Raw genomic sequence first — 14,189 nt, 5'->3', positions numbered from 1 at the left:
CTACCCTCGATGAGATTTGGTCAATGAGATTGAGAGGATCGAGTACTTATTGGCATTAAATGTTTGTAGTCATTATTGGTCCATGTGAATGTTAGTTAATGTATGCTATGTCCAACTTCATGGGCCGCTCCAGATGTGAACTGCCCTGCCCCATTATGTTGTCCGTTGAGTGTGAAACAGTCATACTAAAGAGTTTTAAAATCACGAGACTCCCGCAGTGTGTGCAGCGCCATCTCCGTTACTTCCTTAGCTGCATTTCTACAGTTCATCATCACGCAAACCCTGGAATTGTTTTGCAGGCTTCTTCTCTCCATAGCCGGCTATCCTAAGCCTTTCTGCTACTTCTTGTTGCCGCAACTGTAAGTGGCCATGGCAGCACGGAACCTGCAAAAACTCTTGTAGCTGGTTGCATGGCTGTAAGGCTTTGCGTTGTCTCTGTCTCTCTCCTCTCATATGGACACCTACTGAACCTCAAAAGCAGAGGCAGAAGGTCGACCTCGACAATCCACAGAGTTTCGTCCGAGTAGCCCTAATTTGACAGACGGCCTGCAGCTTGGCCTCCCCCAGCGATGGAGCCTTTGCCCCCGGACCACGGCCACAACCCTAAAGTTCTCAGATCGTGGGCCAGGCGCACAGGCTACAAGAGCTATGTTTCCGGGGAGGGTGTGAGCGCCACCAGCGACGTGGAAGCCATCAATGTCGAGTCTGCTAAGATTAGTTTTCACGGCTCCACGGATCGCACTCGCCTCAGGGACTCGTATGGCGCTACCGCGCAGACGAACGGGCACAAAGAAAACCCTAATTACAAGGCTGCGGAATTTGTTGCCGTACCTCCCCCTCCTCCGCCTGCAGTTGTAGCTGCAGAGAAGAAGGCTCCCGGGCTGTACCATCCTGTTGGCTTACAGCAGATCAAGGTGGATAATTTTAAAGGACGGAAAGATTCCGAGGTGGACATGCTGTCCCAGTCGCAGGATACCCAGGATGTGCTCCTAGCCAAGCAGTCTCATATGAAGTTTGAGATCAGAGAGAACCCTGGCCTTGGTGAGTGCTCTCGTATTTCCAACGTCTTCTCCCTTTCCCTTTCCTGCCTTGGTTAGTTGCTGATGAGAACCAAAGTCATTCTTTAGTTCTGGTATCCGTGCCCCCGCCCTTTGAAAATACTCTCATCTTGTATTTTTATGCCCTTCATTATGTAAATTTGATCTCTTCTAAAAACTAGGGAAGATGGCATCAAAAAGCAAGGGATTATTGTCCCTGAACACTCCTACGAACAAATTCCTTATGGCCAAGCCAATCTGGTACACGCTACGGTACTGCAGCACTATGCAGGAATGAACTCTGACAAGAATAAATTCATGGCTACACAGAAACATTTGATTATTTTACTTTTAGTAGATTATTCTCGGATAAATTTCACATGGACAAGTCTTTACATGTGTATAAACGTACTTGCATGTTCCCATACACATGCTGCTGTATGCAACATACGGACACATTCTGCGGTATTGTACATACAGCATACAATTGTGTCCATATAACAAACACGTAATGCATACAATTTTACTGTCCATACCTTTGCCTGTCTCTACCTTTCTCGCCAATGATTGTTAGTCATTCTGTGTACAAATCAAAATTTCTTTGTGTAGCTGAATCATGTTCTGTTGTAAAGCATGTGTCCAGGCTAGGAAATTATCATTAACTTACTCTTGTGCCTCTGCAGTTCCCTTGATCGTTTATGGCCTTCAACATTACTTGTCAATGGCGGGTTCCATTGTTCTTATTCCTTTAGTAATAGTCCCAGCAATGGGTGGCAGTGATGTAAGTCATTTTCTCAAAACTTTTTTTGAAACATGTGCTTTGCTACATCACAGAGGTTCCTGATTTACTTATCATCTTCAGGAAGATACTGCTCATGTGGTTTCAACTGTGCTTATGGTGACTGGATTGGCAACTCTGATGCACACTTTCTTTGGCTCAAGGCTGCCTTTGATTCAAGGGGCTTCTTTTGTCTACCTTGCTCCTGCTTTAGCAATCATCAACTCAACGGAGTTTCAGCGCATAGGCACCGATGTATGCTACTTGCATGTCTTTCTATGCTAACATTCGCTCAAGAGATTTTTTGTGAAGTTAGGAAGAGATTCTTGCCCATGTTGAGTTATGAGTACAAAGGAATCATACTGATGCTTTTTTGTTTTGTTAGAGGTTTAAGCATACCATGAGAGAGCTCCAAGGTGCCATCATTATTGCCTCAGCATTCCAGGCTTTACTTGGATATAGTGGTCTGATGTCACTCTTACTCAGGTTTGTCTTGGATCATGTTTTTTGTTTTTCTTTTGTGAGATCTGCATTCTTAGTATTGTGAACTTAGTTAATACAGGGTCCCTTTTATGGTTTTAACTTGGCAGATTATCCGCTATTTCGAGTTGTTGGTTAATAGTAAAGTTTCTTTGTGGATTGTTTTGGCATTCAATTCTGATATATAGAGAGGCCAAATCAAGACAGTTCTTCAAAGCAGATGTAACATTCGTGACATCTGCATGGTTTTGCAGGCTGGTAAACCCTGTCGTTGTCACACCGACTGTGGCGGCAGTTGGTTTAGCATTCTTTACATATGGGTTTCCAGTTGTTGGCACTTGCGTGGAGATTGGCATACCACAGATTCTTGTAGTACTTACTTTTGCACTGGTAAACCATATCTTGTCATTAGTGTGGCAAGGCATACATACATCTTTTCAGTTTCTTTTTTGCATGTAGCAATATGCATGAAGGTGTGGGAGTTGATGTAAAGATTGGTGACCTTGTATTGGTTCTCATTAATTTTTTGTTGGATCATGCTGCAGTATTTACGTCGAATATCAGTTTTTGGTCATCGCATTTTTCAAGTGTTTGCAGTAAGTATGTTCAAGCATGATTATTTTTTAAATAATCATTACATGGTCCTTTGTTTTTTTTCTGCCCTGCAAGCAGGTGTGCTGGTGCAACGGAGACATTTAATGCAGTATCAAGAATGAAAGTGGCAGTGTTTTGAAGTCTTGGTTTTATATTTGAGCAAGTCATTTCTGTGGCTTTTTGTATTCTCGTAAGTTGTAGGAAAGTGTTGGTTTACCTGGAGCCTGTACAGATCACCAAAAAAGTACAGGAAAATCAAAGGAAAAGACTTTGGGACTGCCTCATGATAGTTTTGTGCATGTTTTAGAGGCAGAAGGAGAATGAAAATCCGTGTGTAGCACTGTAGATGCTAGCATTTAAGTTGGGGTAGGTTCATGAGGAGAGGGAAGATGCTTCTTAGTGAAAGACATGAGAGTTGCGTAAAATGAGTGCTACTTTCGTTTATACTCTTACCTACAGAACTGTGATGTACATTAAAGACCCTCATAGATTGTTTGTGATTTCATGATATGCCTAAACCTATGAGACCAGTATAAAGGAATCAAGGATATGACCTTGGATTAGCAATTGCCATAGCTCTATAAAATTTCTGAATTAGCCCTTTTGTTTTAGCCAGTACATGCTACAAGACGACTAAGATTTGATGCAAGTTAACTCTGGAGGCTACCATGTGGGAAAACTCCAAGCTCAGCATACTTGCATACTTGTGTTTGTGCCATTTTTAGAAACTGGAGTTGCTTTTCTACCAAAAAATGGTTGTTGTAGATGCTCTTCCTCAAGAAGCAGGAGTGCCATCACATCTACCATCTCTTTTGTGGTTGTTAGAAATCTGTCCTTTCTCTTGGACACTCTTGTATGGACTCTGGAGCAAACTCCAAGGATAACACTTGCAACTGTAATTAGCATCATAAATTGCAGTTGTCATCTCATGGTCTTGTACAGTGAAGCATCACTTCTTAAAGTCTCTTGGATGATCATCTCCCGCATTGTAATTGAGTGATTAGGGGGTCGAAGGTCCAATGTGGAGGTAATGGGTTCAGTCCCTGCTTGCTGCTGCTGGGTGCGACATGATGAATAAAGGGCCGGGCTGCAGGGTTGCAATATATACAAAAATCTACGCTTGCATGTCTGCTGGCCTGAGTGTTAGCACATTCATCCCAGTTTCTGCTCATATTTGGTGTCCCCTTTTGGTCCCTTTTCATGGCCCTTGGTTGTGGGCTGGCCACCCTATTTTTGTACATTTTTCTGGGATTTTTCCCAGGTCAGGTACCTTTTTCCCAGTCGGCCAGCATAACCATGTCTAGTCGGCCAGGTTCTCATGTCCAGTCGGCCAGCCCCTCTTACCTATAAATAGGTGGGCTGGCCTCTCACTTTTCTTATAGTCTAGTCTTTCCTTTTGCTCCCTCACTTATGAGACTCTTCTTGTCTCTTGCTTGTTGGGACTGTATCACTTCAGTATATTCAGCATAGTTACTTCATATCTCTCTCTCTCTCTTGCACTCTCTGCTCAGCACACTCTAGTGCTTGTTTGCTTCCGCTCTATTTCCTTTTGCTCCTCATTGATGAGACTCTACCTGTCTCTTTCTTGGGACTGTATCACTTCAGTATATTCAGCATATTTGCTTCATATCTCTCTCTCTTGCACTCTTTGCTCAGCACACTCTAGTGCTTGTTTGCTTCCGCTCTGTGCACTCATTCACTGAGTGCTGCCCATGCCATTTGTTGGCCTGCCTGTGCCCTTTCCTGGGTTACCTGCTACAAGAAAGGTCAAAAGTGCTGGGACCTTGACCACAACTTGCTTGTGTATGTCTAAAACAGCTCTGGTTCATCTTTGACAGAGACTGTCTGTCTACTTTTTTTTTTTTTGGAAAGAGACTTCTATTAAGTATGAAAAAAGCATACAACAATCACGGCTATAATCTGGAATAGAATAGAATCACCCCAATATGTAAGGTGAGTTCAACCACCGAGGAGCATCATGATGCCATGAGAGACCTGTGGGACTAGAGGAAAAGAAAATGCCATGGTCCCCCTCCCACATAAATACAAAGTGCTTTGCTTGTGCGGAATGAGAGGACCCCTGAAAGGCTGAATACGAGCCCAAGTCATAGTCACAAGGGAACGGGAACGTTTTGGGGAACGGATGACTGTTTGGAACGGGAACGAAAAGCTTGAATAAAAGGGAACGGAATCGGGAACGCCACATCATTGCATAAATGTGTTTATAAATTTACTTTATATATCTGTAAATGCTTTGGAAAGAGGCATAGTAAAGAAAGAACCTCAAACCATCTCAGTAGTGGCCATGATAATGCATAGATGTGTTCTACATGATACATAGTTCACTTATATTTCTTACATGGTCTGCGGTGCCATTTTGGAACGGGAACGGGAACGGCTATCTCTATGGAACGCGTTCCCCTGTTCCAAGAGCTTGGAACAACGTTCCCTTGTGACTATGGCCCAAGTAGCGTTCAAATCCCCAAAACTTGCCAATTGTGCACCATCTGAATGCTGCAAGAAGAGAGAGATGTCCCCCACTGGAACCACAGTAGTCCTCAGCTGTGCAGAGTTTCATGATAAGCTCACAGTAAAGGATGAGACTCTTCCTTGAACTGGCTCTCATTGAACCACAGTGACTGGAGCACATGATAACCCTTGAACTTGAGAAGGCACTGAAGCTCTTTAGGCCAAGACTTTCCTTTTTAACTTATGAATTACTTGTTTTGGAACCAAAGCTTTCTTATAATCTGCCAACTTGGGCTCGTCTCCTCATCTAGCGGTGAAACCAGCTCTGGCCCATGGTCTCCGCAAGATTACTCAAATGGAATACTGGATGCATCTTCCAATGGCTCGGTAACTCCAGTTGGAACACATCATTGACCTGCTTGATAATTTCAAACCATCCCTACTTCTTCGGAGCAAGTTTGGAAGGAACCTACTTGAACTATTTTATATGCTGCTTTCTAAGAGACTTCTATTAAGCAATATAAAATCATACAAAGGGAGATCTCAACCAATCAAGGGCACTATGCTGCCATAAAAGCCCCATAGGAGTGGAGGAGAAGAAAAATACCATGGTTCCACTCTCATAAATATGCTGCGTCTTGTTTGCGCAGCTCTAAAAGATCCCCATATATGGGCCCAGGTGGTCAAAAGAGTATGAATGATGTCACTCCATATATTGATTGCAAATACATTGGGTGTCATAAGTATGAATACCCTTGAAAGCCTCTGATGCCCAAGAGCTGGGCTATAGGTACCTAGATCCTCTTGCTCCTTCGCACTCCCATAAGCAATGATACATTGTCTCGGATGGAGCTGGGCATCTAGGACAAGAAGGGTCCACACCAAAAATAGATCTCCACTGTTGGTGGGAAACCCACCGTGTAGAAACAATGAGAAGCACCCACCCACTCCTCTTGTACAAGTGCCAAAGTCTGTGCTAGAATGTCCTCTAAATGGGGGGTGTAATGTCCTAAGCCTCCCAGTGAGGTCTAAGAGTGGGACCTCTCTTGGTCTATCCAAAGCATGAGCAACCTGGTGTTACGCACAATCCCCCCACCCCCCCCCCCCCCCCCCCCCCCCCGCCCGCCCCTCCCAAGGTTTAGGTAGCTTGCGAGACAAGTCTTGGAGACACTGGCTATGGGAGGTCCGACCCTTGACGTGGATGTAGTGGGACCCAGGCGAGTAGGAGGGGAGCCCAACCACCCCCTTTTTCCACTGCTCGGTGAGGCTAGGCCATCGGATCCAAATGCATGATATTGATGGTACTCCCACTTCAACAGACTACTGGTTCTCCTAGGATATCTCACCTAGTTTCCTCAGAGACTACTGGAAGCGACTATGGAACAGCTTCCGACCTCAGAAACTTGTCAGCGATGGGAGATCATCAGCAGCATTGTGGCATGGCACATCTGGCAGGCATGGTGCAGCGAGGCCATCGAGGGCCTACCCCCCCCCCCCCCCCCCCCCAAATGGAGCCCATCCATGCCATATGGACAGATATCATTCATACCCTCCATGGTCAGTGCGGGAAGCTTCAGAGAGATTCGGACCGCATGTGGAGATGTCTTCTTCTGCACCCTTCCTCTCGGACAGTGCCGATGACCTCACTTGGCACTACAGGCCACCATTTTTGCTTTCCCCCCTCCCCCCTTGTATGAGTTAGTTCCCTCCGAGGGCGACCAGCCATGGAGGGGACTACCCTCCCCAGTGTTTTTCCTCTTTTGGAGGCTCTGAGCATGTACTCCAGCCTGTTGGCTGGCTTTTTCATATAACTAATAGAAGGATCGATTTTCCGGAAAAAAAAAGGTACATAGATCCTAGCCAACATGGCCTAAGCCTATGATCTGTCCCACAGAACCTGGGATTAGATGACTAATGACTACTTTTTATGCTCCCCCAAGCTCAGTTTTGTTTGCTCCGTCTAGTGCTGTATGCTTTGGCTGCTTTCAATGTCTGAAAAGTTTTATGTCCAATTCTGCTTTGCTACTTTAGGTGTAGGTTGATCCTGCATGCGTATGGTATTTTGTGTTCTTGAAAATTTCTAAAGCTGCGTCATTGGGTTTTGTTTATGTGCCAGATACCTTTGGGACTTGTAATTGTCTGGGCCTATGCCTTCCTTCTCACAGCAGCTGGAGCTTACAACTACAATGGTTGTAATGCTCATGTACCTGTGTCCAACATCGTTTCCAAAGCATGTAGAAAGCATGCTTTCACCATGATGCATTGTCGCACTGATATCTCCACTGCATTAGAAACAGCAGCATGGTTGAGGTTTCCTTACCCATTTCAGTGGGGAGTTCCAACCTTCCATTGGAAAACTGCTGCTGTAATGATGATGGCGTCTGTCATTGCATGCATAGATTCTGTGAGTTTTGATGTTTTTTTGCTGTCTTCAGTACACATAATGTAAATGTTGTCATTATTGATGTCTATCAATAAAAATCAATGCTTACAAAACTAGCTGGACATCAGGTTGGATCATACCATGCTTCATCCTTGCTTGTGGCAGCAAGAGCTCCAACTCCTGGAGTTGTTAGCAGAGCTATTGGGCTGGAGGGCCTGACCAGTGTCTTGGCTGGCCTCTGGGGTATTGGCACAGGTGCAACCACGCTTACAGAAAATGTTCACACTATTGCAGTTACCAAAATGGGCAGCCGCAGGGCTGTTGAATGTGGGGCATGTTTACTGGTGATCATGTCTGTTGTTGGTAAGCATTTGATGACACTTGCAGACCTTTTTAAAAAAAGAGCTACAGACTAGAGGTGTTTTATGAAGGCAATGGACATTGATTTGCAGGTAAGATTGGCGCTTTAATTGCATCAATTCCTCAAGTGATTGTTGCAGCACTTCTGTGTGTCATGTGGACAATGGTCACAGCCCTTGGCTTGTCTAATTTGCGATACAGTGAGACAGGAAGCTCACGAAACGTCATAATTGTGGGATCATCTCTTTTCCTATCCCTGTCTATTCCCGTCTACTTTCAGCGTTATGCTGTGAATTCAAGGCCTGCCACTGTACCAAGCTATTTTCAGCCATACACAGTTGCTGCACACGGTCCAGTTCGAACTGGTTTTGAAGGGGTAAGAATTTGCTCAAAGACTCTCTGACTGTTTTTGGATGGGTATAAACAAAGGGCATTCACAGTTTCTAGGATGTGCAATTAACGAGGCCACAGAATACCCACCATGTGCGCACCCTTCTCTGTGTGCAATATCTAAACAAATATGCAGATGCTGTATCCCCATCTCTCTCTCTCTCTCTCTCTCTCTCTCTCTCTCCACACACACACACACACACACAGACACACACACACACACACACAGAGAGAGAGAGAGAGAGAGAGAGAGAGAGAGAGAGAGAGAGAGAGAGAGATTTTTATGTCTACGAAAGACCCAAAGGGTCTATGAGACCAAAAGTAATTAATACATGTGATCTGTGGGGAACTGTATGCCAACAAAAACAGGAAGGGAAGAAGACTAGCTACCCAAAGAACAGGACCCACGTACTACATGAATCCTGCATGTACAATGTGATCAACCCAATCAGCCATGTGATATCCTCATCCAATAATAGCATGACAGAGCGCATGGGTATGGTGAAATCCACCTCTTGTGGTCCATGTCTCTGGAGTATGTCTACAACTGATGGGTGGAAGGTCAGGATCTTTGGCGGTGGGGATGTGGCCCTTGGAAGCGGTCGGGCTCTCACATCAGTGACTGCGAGAGGATCAGGTGCTCTAGTATGGCAATGGCCTGTGTGATCCCTTTGTCCATGTGGGGCCTGAGTGGCCTCCTTTATTGCAGGGTGAGGTAGTCTAAAGAAGTCTGTAATGGAGCCTGGAGGTCTGACAAGCATCCTGCTGGCTACAATCTCCTGGGTGTGACAGATGATCCGCAGACTGCATAACCTGTGTGAGAAGGCTGAATCCATCTCGGAAGAGACAATGAAATTGACCGCGAATCTCATAATAGAGTGGGCTCCTGAGAGAGAGAGAGAGAGAGAGAGAGAGAGAGAGCTTATACTATTTTTACTCTTAACTCCTGCAGCTTGATTACTTTTTGAACATTATGCTCTCTACGAACATGGCCATTGCATTTCTGGTTGCATTCTTCCTTGATAATACTGTTCCTGGAAGTCGACAAGAGAGGGGCACATATATGTGGTCAAAGCCAACAACTGTTCAAGGTGATGTTGCAGCTGTCAAAGACTACTCACTTCCTCCCAGATTGGCAAGGTTCTTCACTTGGGTTAGATGGACTGGATTATGAAGTTGTGGTAAAAAAGATGGGCTGGATTGTGAAGTTGTGGTCAAAGCATGTGCTCCAAGTGTCACACTGGATTGAGTCAGGCAGGATCTGATCTTCTATCAAGCCCAGGGAATTAAAAGGAGGGACTGATCTCTCTAGAAGGAAGTTCAGTAGTGCCAAAGTCATTAGGAGGAAGTGTATTTTTTGGACAGCAAGGAGACGCCAAGAAATATCAAATGTGATTGATCACAATTTTGTGAACAAGAAAGAGGAGCAAATTGGTGGCATAACTTGCTTATACATGGGTATATGACACGTCTTTGGTTAAGAGCTTGATACCACTGCCCCTACTGTTTGGGTCATAATTTTGAAAGGATATCTAAATAACCATGTTTATGGAAGGTGGCAAGCTCGGAATTTTGTTTACAGTAGTGCTCTGAACCAAGTGTCAAATTCTGGGGTTATGATTTTGGATTCACCATTACTGGTTTATAGAACACAAGTTTTGGCAACAGAGATGAGGGCATCAGCATACATGTATGTTGCAGGAGAAGAGAATATGGCTATTTTCATGGTGCTCCAAGACAAGTGCTTGCAAACATTCGGGGTTGGAGTTTTGGATTAGGTTGTATTTGTTTATCTGGCTTATAAATGTTAGTTGGCAAACTCTGTTTAGAGAGTACTTTTTCACACAGAGATATAAATTGGGAGGATTTCACCATTTGTTTAACCAGCCCTTTTGAATGATAAGAACTTGAGGCAATTGCTTCCATTTTTAAGCAAACACCCCTTTAGATGTTGCAGGCCTCTCTGAAATCCAGGAAGCATAAATGACTGTTATTGCTCTCAATTGATTTTTCCCTTAAATCGTGAGTGGGTGAAGTCAAGATTTGACCTGCTTGAAATTTTTTTTTCAGAGAGTGCTCAATGTTTCAGTCTAGCCTTGTGACTACAGGCAGTTTTTGTTCAGCAAGTTTTTCAATGTGTGAAAGTAAGTCTTCCCCAGCAACCTAGGGTTTTTGATGCTCTAAGCATTTTGGAATTGTTCACTTGTATATTACAACTTACTTGATGTCCTGCCTACAGATACAGCTACGTCCAAGCTCACTTGTATAATATGACAACTTAGGTACTTCATTGCTCATATCGTTCACGCTTGTCGCTCGTATTTAGCAATTTAGGTAGTATATTGCTCACAGTTAGGACTATGTTACTGTGTGAACTATGCTCTAGTGTGGGAAACCTTGGTGGCCCTTTGCATTCCAAGCACGTGGCTTGGTACTTGAACGATGTAAAAAGGAACTTATGATTTTCCCAAATCTAAGCCAAGGAGAGAGGAGTGTACAGAAGGAACTTGAATGAAGCGTCTCTTAGTACTCGTTCATATCCAATTGATGGAAAGCTGACCTTCCATGCAATCCTTAAGATGAAGAGTTTTGCTCTTCTCCTCTCTTGGTGGGAGATAATGGGTAATGCCAACATTTCTGTCCACCCTTGTGTTGGAAATTTTGATAGGCACTAGACAGCCGACTGTTAGAAGTCATCTCCTGTCTATTTGTATACACCAGGGCCTCTGTTGTGGGTGTGCCCGCCTGTATATCATTTTTCCACACCCCATTGCTGGCCGACTGGATCTTCATCAGTCGTGGGCTTCAGGGCTGCTGGCCGACTTGTTCTGATCAGTCGTGGGCATCAGAATGCTGGCCGACTGCATTTATTCAGTCGTGGGTTTTTTCTCCAGTCGTGGGCACTCTCTGCTGCTGGCCGACTGCCCTCTAGGAGATGTATATATAGCCCCTCAGCCCCCACCACTTTCTCATTCAGTTTTTCCGGGATCTTGTGTATAGAGAAGAGTTTACACACCTATCTCTCTGTGTTTCTTGTGCTGTTTATTTTCTGCAGTCTACTTGCTCTTGTCTACCCAAGTCTGGTTATCATTTTCGCTGCATATTCTGACATGGTATCAGAGCCGTAGGCTCTAGGAGATCTTGGGCATTTTTTCTGAGCAAGAGGGGTTGCAACAGGTTGCTGATTGGTGGACTGTTTCGGGCTGATCGGGAAGAGAAGGTGCAAGAGGAAGGCGGGCAAAGGTGCTGGACAGCCACTTGCAGATTTTCAGATTTTTTCCCACCCACCCACCCTTTCAGGTTACTCTCCGCGATGGCAGATTTACTAGAGATGGCTGAGAAGCACGTGAAGATTCCGACTCTCCCCACGTTCCCAGTGGATCTTCAGTTGGACGGGTCCAATTACGGCATCTGGAAGGTTATGATGGAGTCGGTTCTGGAGTCATATGACCTTGCTGATTTTATTATTATAGGGGTGCCACGGCCGGAAGCTGAGGAAGGGGAGTTATTATCGACGAGGAAGGACCGAGAGGCACAGGCACACATATGGGATCGTGTCAACGCCAGGGTCCGGTCGTTTATTTTCCTCAATTGCACACCACAAGTGATCAACCATGTGAAGCACATGACGCTGGCGAGAGGCATATGGGAGCAGAGAGCTTGTAGATGCCATTCTCCACACCGCCTTCCCAAGAAACTTTGCCTGTCTCACGGTCCCTTAGAGCAACTGAATGCTCCTCAAATTCCACCCGAAAGCCAATCTTGCATACCTCATGCAAGACAGAAGATGAAAACCCAGAGCAGGGACATAAAGAACACGGGAAGCATGCTTGCCCCCCTTGCCGTCGGGAATAATGAATAGTGGAGTTATCGCCAATAAAGATACGACCTGACTGCCGTTTCGGATCCAAAAAGAAGTCACGGGATGGAGTCATGTGCCTGGAAGCACCACTGTCGAGAATCCATTCCCGAGTATCCTTCGCGGTGAAGCCAACTGCCTCCTCGCTCGAAGATGATGAAGCATCGGAGTCCACCATCTCCAAGTGCACAAATGCCGGAGTCTTCGCAGTTGAGGCTGAGGAATCAGCACTCTTCCCTGTCCGCTTAGGGCACTTCCTCCAGTAGTGGCCTTTCTCGCCACAATCATTACACGATCTTTCGGCCTTCAGCTTCTCTCGTTCTAGATCAGGCTTCTTCTCACAAGACTTCTCCGGTGAAGCCTTCCCTTTGCCCTTGTTGGTATTACGGCCTTTCGACCGTTGGCCAGTTAAGAACTCCGAACCTCCGCCGTGAGGAGGGTTCATGAAACGTTCCTCCTGGTCCAAGACCATTGGCACAAGCTCCTCCCAAGTAATGGTGCTGAGCCTGCCACTCGTGATCAACGAGGAATAGAAAGCAGAACACTGACTAGGCAAGTGGGAAAGTAACGTGATGGCCATATCTTCGGATGATATCTCTTTCCCAGCTTGAAGGACTTCCTGCTGAAGGGCCAGCAGCTTGTTAATGTGTTCCCGCATCGTCGAAGACTTTGCAGGGTTCATAACCCGCATCTACACTTCCAAGGATATCCGTTTCATGGGTGACACCCTGTTGTACAAAGAAGCCAACAGGTCGGAGATTTGTGGCACTTTCGTTTTGGCCACTTAAATGTGGATGCTTTGCGGCGCGCCTTCCGGGACCAGATGGTGGTTGGCTTGCCAGATGTTGGTAATAGGCAAGGACGCTGCAGTTCTTGCATACGTGGTAAGCAGCACAAGGAATCCTTTCCGAAGCAGGCTTCCAGGCGGGCTTCGAAACCATTGGAGTTGATTCACACTGACTTGTGTGGACCACAGCAGATACCATCCTTGGGAGGATCTCTCTACTTCATGCTGCTTGTTGATGATTGTACCAGATTCACGTGGGTCTACTTTCTTTCCCAGAAGGACCAGGCTTTTGCTCGGTTCAAGGATTGGCACGTGATGGTGGAGAAAGAGTCTGGATTTCAGGTCAAGACTCTCAGGGCTGACAAAGGAGGTGAATTCTCCTCGACTGTATTTTTCCGGTTTTGTGCAGATCATGGCATCAAGAGGGAATTGGCCAATACCGGATCGCCTTCGGATAATGGAGTTGTTGAACGTAAGAACAAGACTGTGGTGGAGATGGCGAGGACTATGCTGGAGCATCGTGATCTTCCTCGTCCACTTTGGGGTGAGGCTGTGGCAACAGCTGTCCATACCATTAACCGCTCTCCGACGACTTCTGTACCTCATATGACTCCATTTGAGGCATATTTTGGCAGGAAACCCGATGTCTCGCACTTCTTCCGTGTCTTTGGGAGTGACGCGTATGTACATATTCCGAAGAAGCAGAGGGGGAAGCTTGACTCCAAGTCCCGCAAGCTGGTATTTGTGGGGTATAACTCTCTTTCCAAGGGATACAGGTTGTATGATCCAGAGAGGAACGAGATTGTTGTCAGCCGGGATGTGGTCTTTGATGAGCATGTTCCAGCATCCACTGTCGAGGAGCCGCCACTTCTTGGAGATCCAGAGGAGTCTGATGATGATTCCCAGTCTACTACTCCAGTTGATCCACCTCAGTCATCACAGGAGGTTGAGCCCGCAACTGGAGTTGAGCCCCCGCGACCACGGGAGGCTCCACGATCTGTTCGAGTACCTAGGTGGTTGTTAGACACCCTTCGGGAGTCAGGTGTCACGGA

General features: G+C 45.7%; 1 protein-coding gene across 2 annotated transcripts; it reads left to right on the top strand.

The window, feature by feature from the left end:
- The first annotated feature begins 216 nt into the window (after positions 1-216).
- On the top strand, positions 217-10,428 carry LOC147641654 (nucleobase-ascorbate transporter 12-like). Of its 2 annotated transcripts, XM_086797129.1 has the most exons (10): positions 217-1,041; positions 1,721-1,818; positions 1,900-2,070; positions 2,201-2,301; positions 2,550-2,685; positions 2,841-2,891; positions 7,475-7,762; positions 7,870-8,104; positions 8,194-8,477; positions 9,444-10,428. In XM_086797129.1, exons 1-10 carry the CDS (start codon positions 570-572, stop codon positions 9,663-9,665), a joined length of 2,058 nt encoding a protein of 685 aa, XP_086653255.1. In that variant the 5' UTR covers positions 217-569; the 3' UTR covers positions 9,666-10,428. The 2 variants fall into 2 exon arrangements, with proteins under 2 accessions (XP_086653255.1, XP_086653327.1); XM_086797201.1 differs by lacking the exon at positions 7,475-7,762 and having other exon boundaries at positions 222-1,041.
- Positions 10,429-14,189: the final 3,761 nt, after the last annotated feature.

The sequence above is a fragment of the Cibotium barometz genome, chromosome 1, assembly GCF_041138505.1.
Source record: "Cibotium barometz isolate CiBa-2024 chromosome 1, ASM4113850v1, whole genome shotgun sequence".
NCBI classification, from domain to species: domain Eukaryota; kingdom Viridiplantae; phylum Streptophyta; class Polypodiopsida; order Cyatheales; family Cibotiaceae; genus Cibotium; species Cibotium barometz.
Note: the sequence above shows the minus strand (reverse complement) of the source record. Positions and strands in the feature narration are given on the sequence as shown.

Excerpts from the sequence above, each read along its gene's own strand:
- LOC147641654 (XM_086797129.1), top strand. The coding sequence starts at position 570 with ATGGAGCCTTTGCCCCCGGACCACGGCCACAACCCTAAAGTTCTCAGA. Across the intron at positions 1,042-1,720 it reads CAGAGAGAACCCTGGCCTTG|TTCCCTTGATCGTTTATGGC; the intron begins GTGAGTGCTCTC and ends GTGCCTCTGCAG. Across the intron at positions 2,892-7,474 it reads GCATTTTTCAAGTGTTTGCA|ATACCTTTGGGACTTGTAAT; the intron begins GTAAGTATGTTC and ends TTTATGTGCCAG.